The sequence below is a fragment of the Sinocyclocheilus anshuiensis genome, unplaced genomic scaffold, assembly GCF_001515605.1.
Source record: "Sinocyclocheilus anshuiensis isolate Anshui unplaced genomic scaffold, SAMN03320099.WGS_v1.1 scaffold392, whole genome shotgun sequence".
NCBI lineage: Eukaryota > Metazoa > Chordata > Actinopteri > Cypriniformes > Cyprinidae > Sinocyclocheilus > Sinocyclocheilus anshuiensis.
The window spans coordinates 2,067,447-2,086,624 of record NW_015557091.1 but is presented as its reverse complement, the minus strand read 5'-3'; the positions used below and the strand labels follow the sequence as shown (position 1 = coordinate 2,086,624).

The 19,178-nt window shown below is 32.9% G+C and overlaps 1 protein-coding gene across 3 annotated transcripts in view; it reads right to left on the bottom strand.

Annotated features, from left to right (window-relative positions):
- Positions 1 to 19,178, bottom strand: part of LOC107677248 (arf-GAP with GTPase, ANK repeat and PH domain-containing protein 3) — a 180,975-nt gene that overhangs the window by 57,089 nt on the left and 104,708 nt on the right. For all 3 annotated transcript variants that reach the window (XM_016472074.1, XM_016472072.1, XM_016472073.1), the window contains exons 9-11: positions 17,454 to 17,537; positions 9,869 to 9,973; positions 7,281 to 7,452 (exon numbers count right to left, since the gene is read on the bottom strand). In XM_016472074.1, coding sequence (XP_016327560.1) covers positions 7,281 to 7,452; positions 9,869 to 9,973; positions 17,454 to 17,537 — 361 coding nt within the window. The remainder of the gene's footprint in view (positions 1 to 7,280; positions 7,453 to 9,868; positions 9,974 to 17,453; positions 17,538 to 19,178) is intronic.

The following is a 19,178-nucleotide window of genomic DNA, read 5'->3' as shown; positions in this document are numbered from 1 at the left end:
ATATATATATATATATATATATATATATATATATATATACATATCCTGTATATACTAAACTAGTTCTATAAAACAAATAGATGCCTTATGACAAAAACTGGACAACTGTCAATTAAATAAAGAATAGCTAGAATCATTGCACATCTCAAATAGCAAGAAAAAGTAATCTGAAGTCTATTAGCCGTTAAGTCAGAAAATCTTTGACATGTTTGATGAAAAGTAATTCAGATCTAAGGCGGACATGTCCCAAAATCGACTAAACGAAACGACAGTCCAATATTCCCTTGCTCCAAAACAACTCCTTAAGGACATAATGTCACACTCTTGTTATTTATGATTTTATTTTGTTCTCTCTGTCTTGGCTGGTATGAAAAAAAAAAGACAAAATAAGCCCCTAACCATGCCTCATCTCCATCAAGGATTCAACAATCATCACTAATTGTCAAATTTGATGCTAATGATTGATGAATTAAACATGTCTCCATCAATTAGTCCCCAGAGAACAATTCTGCATTCAGAGACCAGATATAATTTTTTATATTTTTTTACTAGTGGGTGCAGGACACTATAGTTCATTTATGTAAGTGAGGATAGCAAAATAAAGTAAACTGTGACAAATCATACCCAAAAATTCTTCATACAGTGGACTACCAGTAAAATTGATACAAATTTGGGTCCAAAAATTATTCAGACCGAGTCTGGGAAAAAAACTGAAGTTGAGGTTTTCATGAAGCTGGATGACAGCATGCCCAGGAGACTACAGGCTGTCATTGTGGCTAAGGGTTGCCCGACAAAGTATTCATAGTTGTGTAAATACTGTCATACTAACAGTTGTCTGAATTATTTTGATTGATTGTAATATATTACATACCTTTCTATCAAAATTATCTAACATTATCAAGATGAATTTGTTCTGACACAGTGTAACTCTGAGTTCTTGTCATATTGTATTACCATTTTCTAAACTATAGCGAATATAATGTGAGAAATGTTGAAGGTGTCGGAATAAATTTTGGTTTGACTGTATCTATTTGATAAATGAAGTTAACCAACTAACATTATACATACCCTTTTGGTTTCTGTACCCAATATTTAAAAAATGTACAAATGCAATAAAAATATCGGTATCGGTACTCGGTATCGGCAAGTAACAAAAATAAAAGTATCGGTATCGGGCGAGTACTGGAAAAAGTGGTATCGGTGCATCCCTATATTATAATATTATGTATTTATAATATGAAAGTACGTAAATGATCATATTTATGTCATTTATGTTTATATATTATAAACACATAAATTACATAAATATTATAAATTTAAGTATCTATCATCCATCTAATATAGATATTATAAAGATATTATAAATAAAGACATGCAGTGCATTAGATATTTAAAATTATATATTTCAAATTACGTATTTATAAAATTAAATTACATAAATATGATCAGATTTGTAATTTATGTATTTATCATATAATTAAAATACAGTATATTAACATTAGTACAAAATATTAATATATTATATACAGTATAATATAATAAATATATAAAGTACATCTATCTATCTAAAAATGTAATTCATGTATTTAATATATTGTATTATATATTTTCATTATATTTTAATATTATGTATTTATAATATGAAAGTACATAAATGATCATATTTATGTAATTTATGTTTATATATTATAAACACATATACATTACAAACTATCAATTTAAGTATCTATCATCTATCTATCTATCTATCTATCTAATATAGATATTATAAATATAGACATATTACAAAGACATAATATAGATAACTTAATACAGATAGTACTAATAATATAAAATAATAAAATAACAACATAAAAATCAAGTTATTTTTGCAGTTCTGTTCGGTGCCACTAGTGAAAACCGTGAAACTGCACTCTACATCTTTAAAAACAAATGTTTCACTAAACTTGATAATTATGTGCTTAGACGGCTCTGTTGTGCATGCATGTACAAACGCTCAAATCACTATCAGATCATGCGTAGAAAAAACACCCAAATCTCCTTTGCACTTTTCTTGCTATCTGTACACGCTATTAGGCTAAGTATTCGGGTTCTAGTGAAGAAAGGCCTGAGGTTGTGGTGTTAAGTAGAGGCGATGGATTAGCAGGGGGTGGCGATGATTTCTCCTCATCTCTCTCGCCGAGCGCTGTCAGATGGCTGATGAGCCGTGGAGCGAGCCCTGACCCTCTGAGCCGCCGCTGCCATTATATACAAGTGCGGAGATAATGAAGCATCCATGCTAATGTGGAGGAGAGGGTGGGGGAGGGGTCAGGGTGGAGGGGGGGCCGATAGATCATCTGTTGTTCAGGTTAAGGCGAAACGGCACCACGACACCCTTACAAACTGACAGCTGCCTGGATGAACCGCCTCTGAAAGACGTACGGATTACATTGTGTCCGTTTGCGTAAACTGCAATGATCTCGACACTTGAAATGCGGCAGGTCTGACGGAAATGTCATGACAACCAAATAAACCGACATCTCCAGTCACAACTTTTCGCTTTTAGAGCTCATCGTATGCAGAAGCGGCGTCCATTCGATTTCAAGTGGTGTATTGGATAATAAGCGTCTGAAAGTGTTTTAGAAAGACTTGCGATGTACAAAACATCTTATTTCCTTCTCACATATAAAAGAGCATCCGAAATGATTGTGCCATTATTGAAAGAGGCTGTCATGAGACTAACGTACGTGGTAAAGTGTCATTAAAGGAGACTCAATCATAAAAGTGCTGGATGAGACCATTTATACACACAAAACACATCAACATTTAGAGGGATCTGGGATTTACTTCAGGTTAGGAGTCGAAAAATTTGGTTGATGCTGATGTGGATGGCTAGATAGAAGGCTGGCCATTATAATACATATACATATGTCATAAAAAAAAGATGAATATTCTCACACTACTTACTTTAATGTTGTGGTCAGGAGTTTGCCAAAGCACTTCAAATCTGCTGAACTTTGTACATTTAAACAGTGTTTTATGAAAGTAAGATAAGTTAGTTAGAGGTTAGTGATCTGTAAGATATTAGTGCATTTGCATTCTCCTTGTTTACCTCAACTGCACAAAGAAAATTACAGTAAAATTTATGAAATTCACAAAAAAAAAAAAAAAAAAGAATTTTAAAACTGATAATGTGCACTATATTTAAAAAATTTTGAACGTAAATTTAAAAAATGAGGCATGGCAGAATGAACACTTCTTTAAATTGGCAATTGGACATTTATCAACCAAGAGATAATCTTAAAATAAAATATTAGATGATTTATCAGCCTCTCTATAAAATTCTTTTTTTTTAAAACGATGCAAAGATGCAATGCTTATGTTCAGCCAAATTCATATATATCAACCAGTACGATCACCTCAAAATCAACCAAATATCAACTAATTTATTGAAATATCACAACTAAAAATTCTAGAAAAATTCTAAAATGTATTTGAAAACAGATAACATCCCCTATCCATTGACAAAGCTGCATTTAAATTTAAAAACTGACATATGGTGGGAAAAATTATTCTGTTTAGCTAAATTTTAGCATTGAATTTCATTTATCGGCCATTGCGATCATCTTAAGATGACTAAATATTGCATATATATCGGTCTACCACTGCACAAGGTACATCTTAGTTCACAAGGACACCTTCATAAAAGAAAACACATCTGCATCCTGTGTACTACATGTAAATGAACACGAGCATCACGGCGTGAATCTCTCTCTCACACTCTTATACACGCACCTCTAGAGCAGATGTCATTGATTAAAGCTGATGGGCAGGACCATTAGCACTTTGATATTATATATTTGTCAGCGGTGACACAACTGAACGCACGCTTGCAGAATGATCATATTTAAAACGGTTCCGGTGAATACTTAGCAGAAAGATTAGACCGGGCCTCATCGAGACAGACTCTTTTACTTGCGGACACATGCGTTCATTCATTTGCGCTCCTTCACTCCCTCACTCTTTCTTTTTCTCATCCTCACCCCCACCCACCATCTCCTCAATCCCACACACCCCCCAGAGTTCCTAATGGTCTTTAGATCAGGGGGAAGTGTATGAATTACAGACTACAGAAAAAGACAGGGCTCAGCTAGACCACCATGAATGAAAAATGACTCCTTTGTTCCCTCGCATCAATTGCATGCCTAATGAAATCAAAATCAGATTGCATAATCAAGTGTACGTCTTCCACTCGGCGGAGGCCCACTGCGAATCGTAACCTTTTCCCTCTCGAGTGAAAATTAACACAATTTTCTTCTAATACGGCGCAGAGTTGAAAAGAGAAACTGGAAAAGAGGCCGTGTCAAAGCGGGACCCAAGCGTTACGGCGTAAATTTGTGCTAAACCGAAGGTCAAATGGCGTATCTGAAAAATAACACCAATAAAAAGCCATCTCAGAACTGTTAATGTTGTATCAAATATGTAAAAACACAAGATAAACAGTTTCTGTATATATATATTCCTATAAAAATTGTTCAAAAGGTCAAAACTGGTTATAAAAATGGCTTGAACCCATTTTCCTCATGTAATGTGACGTATTTCCAAGCAAAACAAAATAGAAAACACACTCAAATTTATATGTCAGGAATTGACTGATCGTGAAAAGTGGACAGTGTTAATCTGACTGACAACATAAAAGTAATATTAAAACTTACATTTGCAATCAAATGCTTAGGTGAAACTGAACTAAGCTATGTATTAGTGAGAATGTGTGACTGCATTGTGAATAGTTACTGTAACAACATACTAAGTGTAATTCAATGCCTAAACATGCTCTTAAATTCAAAATTAATAATAGCCTCTAAAGCAGAATTCATAACACATTTTATGTTGATAAATCTTTCATGTTTGACATTTTTCAAAATGTTAGATTTTTTTTTAGTTTGCCAGATATTTCCATTTTTCACATTTTTGTTATTAACTAAAATTGTATTTTCATCAACTAAATTTTACATCATTTTGGAGTAAAATGGATAAAATGACTGAAATATTGACATCAAAGGGGAAAAATATGTAAAAATTAACATCGAAAGTGTGATTGGTGACAGTGGAAAATTAAAGTAATTTTTGAGGCCAAGTAATTATTAGTAATTAATCATTAGGTAATATTCATTATTAAACAATTATTATTATTTGAAGTAATTATTAGATTTATATATACAGTAGAAAGATTATGAAGACAATTATTTGGAATACTGTTCAATCATTCACAATGAAACCAGAAATATGTATTTGAGAGAGAAAAAAAAAATCTAATATTTAAAATATAAAATTTCATTTTCATGTTGGTTTTCTGTGATACATTACATCCATGTGTGCAACTAGGCTTTTAACCTCAATACAAATGTAACCAGTCTTAACTAATGTTCTTATTCGTGTGTATCTGCTGCCTGAGGCCATGTTTGAGCTCTTTACCCAGAAATCTCTATTTTCTGTAGCTTGAATAAAACAGGTCCAGATGTTGCGACTATTTCAGGTCCAAATGCCCCAAAATTCTCCTCCTTTCAACCTTATGTTCACCCTCTCCTCTGCAGTAGACTGAAGGTTAATTAGTTGCCAACCTGTAAGCATTATCAACTTTTGTGGTTCTCTGAGCAACCCGATTCATGCGGCCCAGCAACACTGACAAATGCTCCTTATGTCTCTGTGACTAATAAACCCTCTTCCCTATCCAACACAAGACTGGACACGTGCCAGAAAACTGCAATTCCCAGAAGCCCTCGCTGACCTGTCTTTAATGGTGCAAAAGCAATTAGCTCAAGCTAAGTGATGCTGAGGTCCTGGCCGGTTATGTTTCCACAGCGGTCGTGCCAGCTTGCAGAGCCCCTGGAGAAAGTTGCTCCTGTTTTTTATTAATTAGACTTGATCTCAGCTCCCTAAATCCAATTATACCTTCCCAAACTCCCTCACATATGAAAACAGAGTAAATCTGGTTCTTGCAGGGCAAAAATAAAGCATATTCAGCCAAAAATGAAAATCAGCACTATACAAACAACCTAACATACGTTTTCTGAGTGGATATCAATGACAGGTTGGTCAAATAGTTCCTGATTTAAATATACATTTACCCAAAATTAACTTTTTGACGAGGAATCGATTTAACATGGATTTGAAATTTTAGTTTAAATCTAAACAACCTGATTTGTGGGTTGTTAATTAATTAATTAATTTAGTCATTTAGCAGACGCTTTTATCCAAAGCGACTTACAAATGAGGACAACAGAAGCAATCAGTTGTAGTATTAAAACAACTAAAAACAGATCCAAAACTAAAAGCTAAAACTTTATCAAGTTTGTTAAGTTTGTTAAGTAAATAATTATAATTATAAACAATTATAATGTTAGTTTGTGGCCTAAAAATACTGTAACACATTTTGTTTGCATTTTGAATGCATTTTAAATGCAATAAAATTTACTTTTTAAATACTCGTTCAGTTATTGTGAACAATTTATTGCACATAAAAAAAAGTTGTCTTTGCAATTTTCCATGAGAATTTTTATGAAGATATATTGTCGTAAATATTTTTTGGCTGTAGTATTATTTAGCTACCAAATCTAGTATAAAGCTTTTGGGTATTTAAGCATTTTCTAGTATTTATATATATTTAAATATTTTCTAGTATTTAAGCATATTCTAGTACTTTTTTAACTTTACTTTAATGCACATTCATTGTCTAAGTGTGAACAAACTTTTAATTGCACATTACTTAAAAAAAATTGTCTTCACAATTTTCCATGAAAACGTAACATAATAACTTGCTTCACCTATCGAATATCTTCAAACAATGAATACATTCATCGGTAACACTTTACAATAAGGGTTATGTTAATTAGGGGTTAGGTTAATGTATTAACTAACATTAACAAACAATGAACAATACATTTATTACAGTGTTTATTAATCTTTGTTAATGTTAGTTAAAGGGGTCATATGAAAAAATAATGTTCTTTTTAGCAGCATCATATGACCCCTTTAATGACAAAACAGTTGCTCATTGCTAGTTCATTTTAATTCACAGTGCATTAACTAATGTTAACAAGCACAACTTTAGATTTTAATAATGCATTAGTAAATGTTGGAATTAACATTAACTAAGATTAATAAATGCTGTAGAACTATTGTTCATGCTTAGTTCATGTTAACAAAAGTAGTTAACTAAAGTTAACTAATGAATCTTATTGTAAAGTGTTACCAATTCATCAATTTTAAGGCATAATATCACTGCCAGAGTTCAAACTCACTTGTGGCCCCGATGCCGAGTTGTAAAGTGCTGCGGTCTTTGGTCAGTCCGTTGGTTTTGGGGCTGGCAGTAGGGGCGACCGTTGCCACTGCTCTGGGCGGCCTCTTCCCGGGTACCTTTACTGTCGTCCGCAGCAAATCAATTTCTTTACCGTGGACGTTCTGCATGTAGTCCTGAAAAATGAAACATGACATTGTGTAGTTTTAGATCTAGGCCTGGAAAAATGTAAACATGTTTGACATACTGTGAAAGAGAATGATGCTGTAAAATATGTAAAAAATGTTCCAAAATGAAACATTTCAGGTTCCAATTCAATTCAACTTAATGATAGTTTTCTTAATGAGTAGGAACAAGACTATTTTAGTAAAACAATTTTGGACGAATGCACACTACTCTGAAAAAAGCTGGTGTAGAAATTGCCAGCAAATTTCAAGAAATGGTAAGTAACATTGAATTAAGCATTAAATTTAGAAAAAAATTAAATAGCATTTTCTTGTAAAAGTACTCCAATAATTGAAAAATCATTTTTTACAGCATACCTGAACCAACAATTGTCATAAAAATAACTTGGTTCCAGTATTGTTCCAGTAACTCCAATTAATATTTTCTAGTATTTAAATCTATTCTAAAATGCAAGTATTTCAGTTCTAGATTTTAAGTATATTTTAATATTTCTAGTATAATTTTTTTTGTGAACTTAAGATATATTTTCAATATTTTGAAAATGAATTACACTCAACAGTAGACTTTATTGAGATTATTATTCGAAGATTATTGGATTACGTTTTACAAGAAAATTCCTATTTTACTATTTTCTAAAATACTTTCTACTTCAAAAGTTCATTTCATTGTTAATTGTCAATGTGTTACTTAATATGCCTTTTTTTTGTAATCATTTGTGAAATTTACTAGCCATTTCTGAGTGAAAATTGTTTCTAAATCAACTTTTATCATTCACTGCTTCATTTTCATTTGCATCAAATGAAACACACCACCAATTTTAACTAAAGTTTACATGAACAAACAACGCACAGATGCAGCACATCTATAACCTATCTAAGAAACTTTTTAGAGGTCTTGTAAAACGAACACAGTGGCTTCGGACAATGAAAACAGCACCAGGCCCACACAATCTATTTCACCTGCTTCCACGTTGCCGCAGATTAGCAAAATTAGCATTAATGACTGTTCTCAGACTGTGTTCCCATTTAAATCGGGCTATTCCATTTTCATGGGAGTTTGCAAAGCGCAAATGGGCTAAGCCGAGGTGCAAATCACCCTGCTCAGCACAAAAGAGCAAGCTTCAGTTTTAAAGATAAATGTAAAGACAGAGCCTGAAAGGGGAACAGAGTCGCGTGACAGACACAGTGATGAAGCTGGTATTTGTTTGTGATGTGACCCCCTCTCTCTCTCTTTCTCTCTCTCTCGCTCTTTAGAACGAGCCGTTTTAGGGGGGTGTGGCAGAGTCTTAACTTTGATAAAGAATATCTCTTTGGTTTTGAGACTTTAGTCTTTGCAACTTCAGGGATCTTATCTATGCACAAGCAGCTTGTAACACTCCAAAGAGAAAGGAAAACTTGAAATCGCATCATATGATCCCTTTAAAAGAACTTTAGGAGAACATCAGAGGAACATTCTCCAAACCTAAATGCAACATTCTGTTTATATGAAGTAAACTTTTCTGGCTAACCAAGACAGAACCTTAGGATGTCCTTTTTTTAAATATTATTTTCATGGTTTTTACAAAATCTAAAACAAACAATAGGCCTAAGCTCATAACAGAGAGAGAAAAAAACCTTCATATATCAACAATCTGTGCAGTATATAAAAGCAAAGAGTACATTCTGAGAACAAAACATTCTTAAAATTATCTGGAATCCATAAATTATTATTAATTAACTGTAATAATTCTTAATTAATTATATTAAGAATTTGGTTAAAATGGCAAGTAACACATTGAATTAAGGGTTACATTTAGAAAAACGGAAACAGTATTTTCTTGCAAAAGTTTCTCCAATAATTGAGATATGTCTACCTGAACCAACAAATGTCATAAAAATCATTTGGTTTCAGTATTATTTAGTTACCGACTCTCATATAGTATCTCATATATAGTATTTAAGTCTATTCTAACATGTAAGTATTTAAGTGCTAGTATTTAAACATATTCTAATATTTTCTAGAATTTTTTTTTGTGAACTTAAAACATCTTTTTAATATTTTGAAAATGACAAAAATATTTTTGATTATTATTATTATAAATTATTTTTGAAGTTGTAAATATAGCAAAGATTACTGGATTACATTTTACAAGAAAATGCTATTTCAGTCTTTTCTAAAAATTCACGTTTCATTCAATGTGTTATTTGACTAATCTTTGTAATTATTTGTGAAATTTACTAGCATTTTCTGAGTGAAAAGGTTGGTTAATAGGTAAACGTGTGACGCCAAACTGGTATGCATGAATTTACACCAAACACAAATCAGTGAATCATTTATTTGAACTGGCTGACTGAACTGAATCATCAGAATGAACCGATTCAGCAAAATGAATCGGATCTCTAACAGCAGAGCAGGTGACATACTCACATGTAAACTGGGGTGGTACGTGAGCAGACCGTTGTCACACAATGTGACGTATTTCTTCTTCCACTCCTTATTAAGTGACTTCCCACTTCTTTTTAACAAAATCCCCTGTTCAAGACAAAAACAATCAGTTGCGAGAACATTTCAAATCAGAAAACATTCACAATAGTCTGAATACCAGCTGGGGCATTTTATGAAGAAACACTTTAAAGATCAGTATAAAGGAGGATCAGATGTCAAGACACTGTCATAAAGTAGAGCAGAAGTTTCCCCATACAGCACTGTGAAGCTGCATGTTCATTCACACCTGAGTCACACACACTCATTTGCATTCAATTAAGGCTTATTTACACAGTGTAGATTTTCAGTCAATTTTCACATTGTTAAAACAAAACAATGCATCACTATAGAACTCATCCCGCTGAACATTTGCAGTCAAACGGATGTTTTGTTTTACTTTTAGTATGTTTCGCTCACGTTTGTTCATTTGATTTCTTCAGTGATTCGCATCAGTTTATTGTGTCATTCTTGGTGTGAACAGAGCTTTGCATATATTGGTTTAGCAAACGATTAATCCAAAATGACAAATTAGAAATAATACAACAAAAAGAACAACCGCATAGCAGCCAGAAAAAAAAAACATTACAAATTTATAAACATAATTAAAAAATAATTTAATTAATAAACATACAGAATAATATTTTCATACAAATAATACATGTATGAAAATATTATTCTGTTTGTTTATTAATTTGATGGTTCTATAAAAGGTATCTTGTTATGGCAAAAAGATGCTGAATGAAATTAATTTTAAATATGTTTTCAAAACTAGGAGTGACAAAAGGGTGAAAGATTTTTTTAGCAGGTTATTTGGAAACATAATGTAATGTCGTTGTCGCCTCTGGCTTGCTTAGTTGGGGACACTTCATTTCCAGCGATATGTATGTATATTTTTTTCCATGTAAGCTCCCCACAAAACTTTTCACACTTTTCACTCGGTTTTGAAAACACAAATAATACAAAAATACATATAATATATAAAATACTTATATATTTGAAAACATATTAAAAATAAAAAAGTAATTACATTCTGCATCTTTATGCCATAACAAGCTACTTTTGATAGAACTGTCAAGTTAATAACGTACGAAATAATTAATTTACATAATATAAAATATAATATTTTTTATAATACATATATTTTATATACTTACAATATTATATTATATTATATTATAAAAGTCAGAGCAATCAATTCAACCATATGATATTTCTAAACAAAACAATTTTATCTCAGATAGGTGGGAAAAATAAAGTACATATAAAACTTTGCTTTGTGACAATATTATCCCACCCTCTGATCTCTTGACATCAGCGATTTCTGGTCCAAGACAAGTAAGTTTAAGGGAAAAAAATTCCAGCCCAGAACCACTTTTCCATTGGTGAAGAAGAATGGGTTTGGCACCGGCTCCGTGTCTGTGCTCATGAAGGCCTGTGAGGGGCTCATATCAGTGCTGTGGGGGGAGAGCAGAGGCTAAATCCAATTTGTGCACGGACTCGGTGTGTATTCTTTCACCTGTCAGACCTCTGCGAGCACGAGGATTAGAGCCTGTGATCCCCAGCTCTTCAAAAGCTTCCAGCCTCCGTCCCGTCCCCTGCTCAAGGCCTCACCATCAATCTCCCGCTGTTCTTTTAAAAAAACACTCACTGCGCACTTATCCCCTAAAGTCCAGCCAGGACAAACACTCCCCGGCCAGGACTGGAAGTGCACAGAGGTGTTCAGGGGTGGGCGGCAGGGAGCAAAGGGGGGTTTGGGTGGCCTGTTTTGGCTTAATTAGGGGATTAGGGAAGATTCCTGTGCTCTTTACCACTTCCTGTTGGGAGTGAGAGAGTAGGAGGGCTCTGATGTGTTAACCGGCCCGCCCCGACCCTGAAGGGGACTAATCCACATTAAGAATACACTACTTGCTAAACATCAGGTGCTGACCCGGGGTCAACTGGGTATCATGGTGTTTACCCCACAATCAAGTCCTAATCCTCTCCTCGCCTAGATCTGATCCCTTCACGGATATTCTCTCTCCTCAATACAGCTCCATCAACTCAACCGCCCTAGAAATACTACTGAAAACCTGTTGACACTTAGAGTCTCTCAAAAGGACTTTAAACATTACTTTGTAACATATATGTTTTTTGGATTTGGATAAAAGCGTCAGTCAAATGCTCACAATGAAATAAAATAAAATATGTAAAGAACAGCTTGTTATATATAATTATATATTTATTTATTTTTATATGTCTATATTACATTCACATAAGCTCAAACAGTACATAAAATAGCAAAGAAAGTGTTAAAAAACCCAACTTAAACAGTAAGTAAAATAATAAAAAATATATTATGTAAAATAAAATAAAATAAAAAATAAAATAAAAGTGATACATAAAAAATAAAGTAAGCAGTCACAGCCATCTTCTAATTTATTTATTAATTTCTCCAGCTCTGACTGATTGAATAATCCTGTAGAAACACTGTAAAGAAAGATGTGGTTGAGTCCTTTGGTCAAACTTGTCTTCTTGCCTGTATTTGGTGTCCACAATATATCATGAACATTATGCTGGAAGTGTCATTTTTTGAAGAAGCAGCCATCTGTTAGCTGAACTGGTCTTTCATTATTTGTTCAATAATGCCTGTGTATCTACAGCAGTGCTATTGGTTTGCCAATCAAATAACTGAAATGGCCAGCCGGGTGACCTCTTCTGGCAACGGCCTCTGTGTTTGTACATGAACGTCACAGTAGTCACGTCTGTTTCGAACAGTCATGGATGCATAAACATGATCGGTGAAATCACACCCCACAGTGCTGAAACAGATCGATGATAAAGCAGAGAAATATGAACGTCTAGCAGCAATAAAAAAAAACAGGGTTGATTTGTGGAACTTGACAAATGACCTCTATGTACTTCGATAATTCAGATATTAAAACAATATTTTTTAAATCATTAAAACACGTTCAACCTATTCCTTACAAAAAGTATCATTATAAAAAAGTGCTAATATGTTTTTGAAGACGATGATGGTAATACCAAAGTATTATTTGAAGTTCCTTTGGTCAAACTTGTCTTCTTGCCTGTATTTGGTGTCCACAATATATCATGAACATTATGCTGGAAGTGTCATTTTTTGAAGAAGCAGCCATCTGTTAGCTGAACTGGTCTTTCATTATTTGTTCAATAATGCCTGTGCATCTACAGCAGTGCTATTGGTTTGCCAATCAAATAACTGAAATGGCCAGCCGGGTGACCTCTTCTGGCAACGGCCTCTGTGTTTGTACATGAACGTCACAGTAGTCACGTCTGTTTCGAACAGTCATGGATGCATAAACATGATCGGTGAAATCACACCCCACAGTGCTGAAACAGATCGATGATAAAGCAGAGAAATATGAACGTCTAGCAGCAATAAAAAAAAACAGGGTTGATTTGTGGAACTTGACAAATGACCTCTATGTACTTCGATAATTCAGATATTAAAACAATATTTTTTAAATCATTAAAACACATGTTCAACCTATTCCTTACAAAAAGTATCATTATAAAAAAGTGCTAATATGTTTTTGAAGACGATGATCGTAATACCAAAGTATTATTTGAAGTTTGCACTAAGTGTCATAAATCTAAATATCAGAAATCAAAATAAAGCGCCATATTGCCATCTGATATCATCAGTGTACAACACTTTTTTTTTGCAAGGGATATATTATTACAGTAAATAATTTATGAATTTCAGTAAAATAACAAATAAAAAAACAATCATATATTTATAACTTAATAAATTCCTATTTTAAAATAATTATACATAATTGTAGTGTTGTAGTGTTTTGTATTACCTTGATGTAAATAAATGAATTGCATTACAGTAAATTTTGAGTGTAAAATAAATAAAAAATGTAAATAAATTGCACTACAGTAATATGAGGAAAACAATTATAGAAAATTTTAAGCAAGTAAATTGCATTACAGTGAATTCAGAGTATAAAATATGATAAATTACAATAAATTATTAATATAAAATAATAAATAAAATATGATAATAAATTGCAAATTGCATTGAGCATAAAATAATAGAAATTTCGATGTAAATAAATAAATAGCATTACAGTAACTTTTGAATAAAAAAAATAAACAATTTAATGTAAATAAATTGGATTACAAATATAATGAATAAAATAATAGAAAAAAATAAATAAAAGAAAAATGTTAAAAAAAAAATAGAAAAATGTATGTAAATAAATAGCATAACATAAAATTTTGAGTAAAAAAAATATTAGAAATTTTGATGTAAATTAAATTTAGAGTATAAAATGAATTGATGTTAAAAAACTTGTATTACAGTAAAATTAGTATAAAACTGCATTACAGTATAATAACATTCACCCTAATGCCACCCAAAAGGTGGTTATTTACATTAGACTTCGTTTTTACCAAGATGAATATACAAACGCCTTATTTAATGACCACACACCTGTCTGTCCTCTATCTGCTAAACCTACAGAGACACAGACAGCGACCCCTCTCATCTTGCAGCTCAAACAGACACGTCTATCATCATGATGGCCTCTGTTCTGTGGTCAGCGGAGGAGGAAAGAAAGAGGAACTTACTGGGATTAAACACAAAAGCCTTCTGTTGACAGTCTCCTTGTGTCACCCCTGAGCTATCACTGCTATTGTTGTCCTTATTTACCATTTTTACTGATTGGGAGGGGTGTCCACAGTGTGTAATTTGCCCAGTGGGAGGTAATTATACTCCCACGGCACTTTGATCTTCCTGACTGTGCATTTGACTGGCCAGGGAATCAGCTCCATTGAAAGGTATCCCAGCATGGCCAGCATCCCCCCTCTCCTTTACTCTCTCTGTGACTCTCCACTACAGACACACGGATTACAATGACGGCTCTTAAAGGGATAATCTTTAAAGCTGGAGTGTAATTGATGTACAATGGAGGTAAAGTAAAGGAGGTTGACTGAGAGGATACAGACGTGTGATATGTTAACTGTGAGAGGGACGCGTCACCCCCGTCATCTTAATGCTATGATCCATATACACCTGACTGCTCATTCACTTTTCAGTAAGAAAGAAAAAATAATGAAATTGAGATTCATTTACTTTTCAGATCTTTAATTTATAATAAAACTGCCTCATGCAAACTGCAGTTCAGTTACTTGTATAAAATTTATGTGTGTATTTTTTTCTCAGAGCACACAACAGAAACTGATTTCTGAATTACGCTTGACTACATTAAATCACAAAATTCATTTAACAACAAACTACTTTTGTAAACTGTTCTAAACTGTAAACTTTTCAAAACTACTTTCTCTATAAACTACTATATGTAAAATATTTGTAAACTAGTTTTGTAAACTACTTCTAAACTACCTTATTTGTAAACTACTATCTGGAAACTATTTCCAAACTACTTCAAAACTAGTTTATTTATATAATATTACTTGGAAATGATTTCTAAACTACTTTTGTAAATAATTTTTGTTTTATTTGTATTTGTATGTTTATTTGTAAACATCCCTAAACTACTACATGGCAATAATTTCTTCGATAAACTACTACTATTAACTACTTTAATTTGGAAACTATTTAAACTACCTTTGTAAAGTAATTCTAAACTATTTTATTTAAAAACAATTTCTAAACTACTTTGAAATGATTATTTGTAAACTACTTCTAAACTAGTTTTGCAAACGAGTTCTAAACTATCTTGAAAAATTACCATTTGAAAACTATTTCTGAACTACTATTTGGAAGCTACTTCTAAACAATTTTATTTGGAAACTATTTCTAAACTACTATATGAAAATTGTTTCTAAATTACTTTTATAAAGTTCTTCTAAACTACCTGATTTGTAAACTACTATTTGTAAACTACTTCTAAACTACTATATTGAAACCATTTCTAAATTAATTTTATAAACTACTTCTAAACTACTTAATTTGTAAACTACTATCTGTAAACTACTTCTAAACTACTATATAGAAACTATTGCTAAATATACTTGAAAATGACTTTAAAACTCTTTTGTATGTAAATTACTGTGTGCAACCGGATTTGCTTAAAGTCAGAGGTTGCATGTGACGCTTGTCATGGGATGATGTCTGTTCAATGTGACAATGCTAATCTCTGGCAGGGGTTAAAGGTTAAGGCTAGGGTTAATTTGAAAATTGAATCAGAGGCTCAAAAAAGAACAAATGAATGGACAACTCTACTAAAGAAAAATAAATATTTGACAGCTACTCCGTCATGAACTACTGCTAATTACCAAGATCAATCCTTTCAAAACCACATTAGCTCTTTCTGACGTCAGGCAGGGTATTTCGATAAACAGAATTAAATTTCTGTTCAAACCCATACAATAAAAAAAACTGACTAATGTAGAATGTAAAAATGTTTAGACATTTCTTTCTCCTGAATGTTAAAGGTTGCCAAAAGTTTCTGTACATTATTAAAAAATACCAGTTCTAAATCATATTCAATGATTCAATCACGATAAATATATATATAGATAGATAGATATAGATAGATAGAGACACACACACAAATAAATAAATATATATATATATATTAGCGCTGTCAAACAATTAATCGCGATTAATCGCATCCAAAATAAAAGTCTTTGTTTACATAATATGCGTGTATACTGTGTATATTTATGTATATATAAATACACACACATGCATGTATATATTTAAGAAAGATATGTTATGTTTATGTATTAAATATATATTTATATAATATAAAATATATAAACGTAAATACATGTAAATATTTTCTAAATATATACTGTATGTGTGTGTATTTATATATACATAATAAACATACACAGTACACATACATATATTATGTAAACAAAAACTTTTGTTTATTAATTTATTAGTTATTAGTTTATTTATTGTTTATAAATTAATCGTTTTGACAGCACTAATATATATATATATATATATATATATATAGAAATAGAAATAGAAATTTAAGGATTCAAAGACAATGAAGATTTCCTAACATGTAAGTTCATTGACATTCAAACACATCATGAGAAGAGCAGGCCAAAGACTGAATACCAATTTCTTATAATATTGCAATTGATTCACAAAAAAGATTTTGTAGCAAAGAGTAAGTTGCCAAATAATTGTGATATGCATTACACAAATATAATTTGAATATACATAATATAATTATAATAATATACATATAATTCAGCATTCTGCATACCAACTACCGCCATTACTGACAACAGGTCCGACAGAATAAGCAAACAAAGTTAAACTGTGTTACACTGACATCTGTTGGTCGCACAAAGAAACTGACTGAGAAAGCCTAAAACAATCAAGTCCATAATTTCAAAGTCTTTAAAAAGTGTGCATGCTCTTTTAGTGCTGACACACACACACACAACTCATATATACCCACAAAATCACTACTTAGGATATTGACACTTGACTAATCCTCATAAACTATATACAGTCCTACCCTATAACAGTGTACTTACCTCATATAATGAGTGTACGAATGTGGTGACGTACCTGTTTGATGGGTATGGCCCTTCCACTCCCTATACTGTCAGTTTTACTCTCAATGCTCTTTGTCTGATCACTGGCTTTCCGTGACTGCAAAGAAACAAGACAAGATGTCAGTGCAAAGAACAAACTGGGAACACACATGGAGGTGGGGAGGGTGTGTGTGTGTGTGTGTGTCTGTGAGTTGTGCCTTAACTCTAGTGTGTGTATCTAAAGTGAAGTGAGTGTTGGTGTGTGTTGTGGGGACAACATAAAATCGCAAGAAAAAGGCTCAAATAAACGCGCAAGCAGAACGGTGCAAACATACAGCAGCACATTGAACGTGCAGTATATATAAATATATATTTACACAGACCAGGACAGACACACAGAACAAAACGACAACGGAAAAGATCAAGTTCGACCAATAACGAAACACAGGAAGTCAGAACTAAACCCCCCAAGAGCTCTTTTGTGGTCTTTGGCGCCTCCCTGTGGCTTTACCAACCACAGACACAAGTCAGTCCAACCACAGTCAGATTCAAACAATACAAGAACATTAAATGCAGCTTTATACAACAAATGTGAGAAAGGTTAGCAGAGGGGAAACAAGAAGAAATGAATACGGTGCATCTTTTCCCACAGCTTCCACCTGTTAAAACATCGGATAAACAAGTCAGGCGAGAATAAAAAAGATTCACAATTAGGGTTAGATTCACAAACATTTCAAACAAAGCAAAATCAAGGGAAAAAAGTTTAGGGAATTAATTTATACATCATTTCAGCTCTGGATTTCAAGACGTCCTTTGCTTTTCAGTGGCTGGAAATGGCATTAGGGAAAGAATAAACGTTAAACAATGAATTCTCTCATACAAAACGACCCACAATGCAACATGAATGAGCATTCATACCCGACAGACAACATTATGGTCTCATACGAATCAACATGTGGCGCTCATTCGCAAATGGAGAGAAATAGATAAAGATTCATGATCGACTCAAATAAACTAGACTAATGAGTATTTTTCAACAGTTTATTTTTTTCGTTTGGATATATACAGACACCATACAAATCAAGTCACAGGTTTACGTGGAAATAGGCAGAGCCACACATTGCAGTTCCCACAAGAGAGAGTTTGACTAAAGAGGCGCTGTTTCATATATCTCATATATGTATAGAATATACTTTCTATAGAATACCATTGGAAATCAAATTCAATACAAGATATACGGCAGTCTATATTTGTCCAATATTAAATGATATTAAAAAAATGAAACAGTGTGCAACGCATCGAACAGTTCTTTCTTTCTTTCTTTCTTTGTAGGTGACTGTCCAAATTATACCCTTTACTCTACTAGGTAACAAATTTACTCTTTCACTATGACCAAAAAGACTATGATTATAAGGCCACTCTTGACTTGGAACAAAAATATAATATCTAACATAAATTATATGTATATGACTTCGAAAAAATCTGCCGAAAACTCTGGTGATCAGCTAGCAAACACAAAACAAAGGCTTTCCTCATTTTTGCATGCTATTTCTGAAAATTTAGCTCGGAGTGGCTGTTACGATCCAATTGCCAATGAGATGATTGGTTAGAGATGTCGTTGTAAGGGGAAATTAGTAACCGATCCAGATCTCCCGGCCATCTTCTGAACGTCGTAGAGAAGCTGCGTGGCCCCTCCCTCCTTGGTCTGGCTCCTCCCACTCTCCCTCCCCGCCCTCACCCCTGTTCCCGCCCACACTGT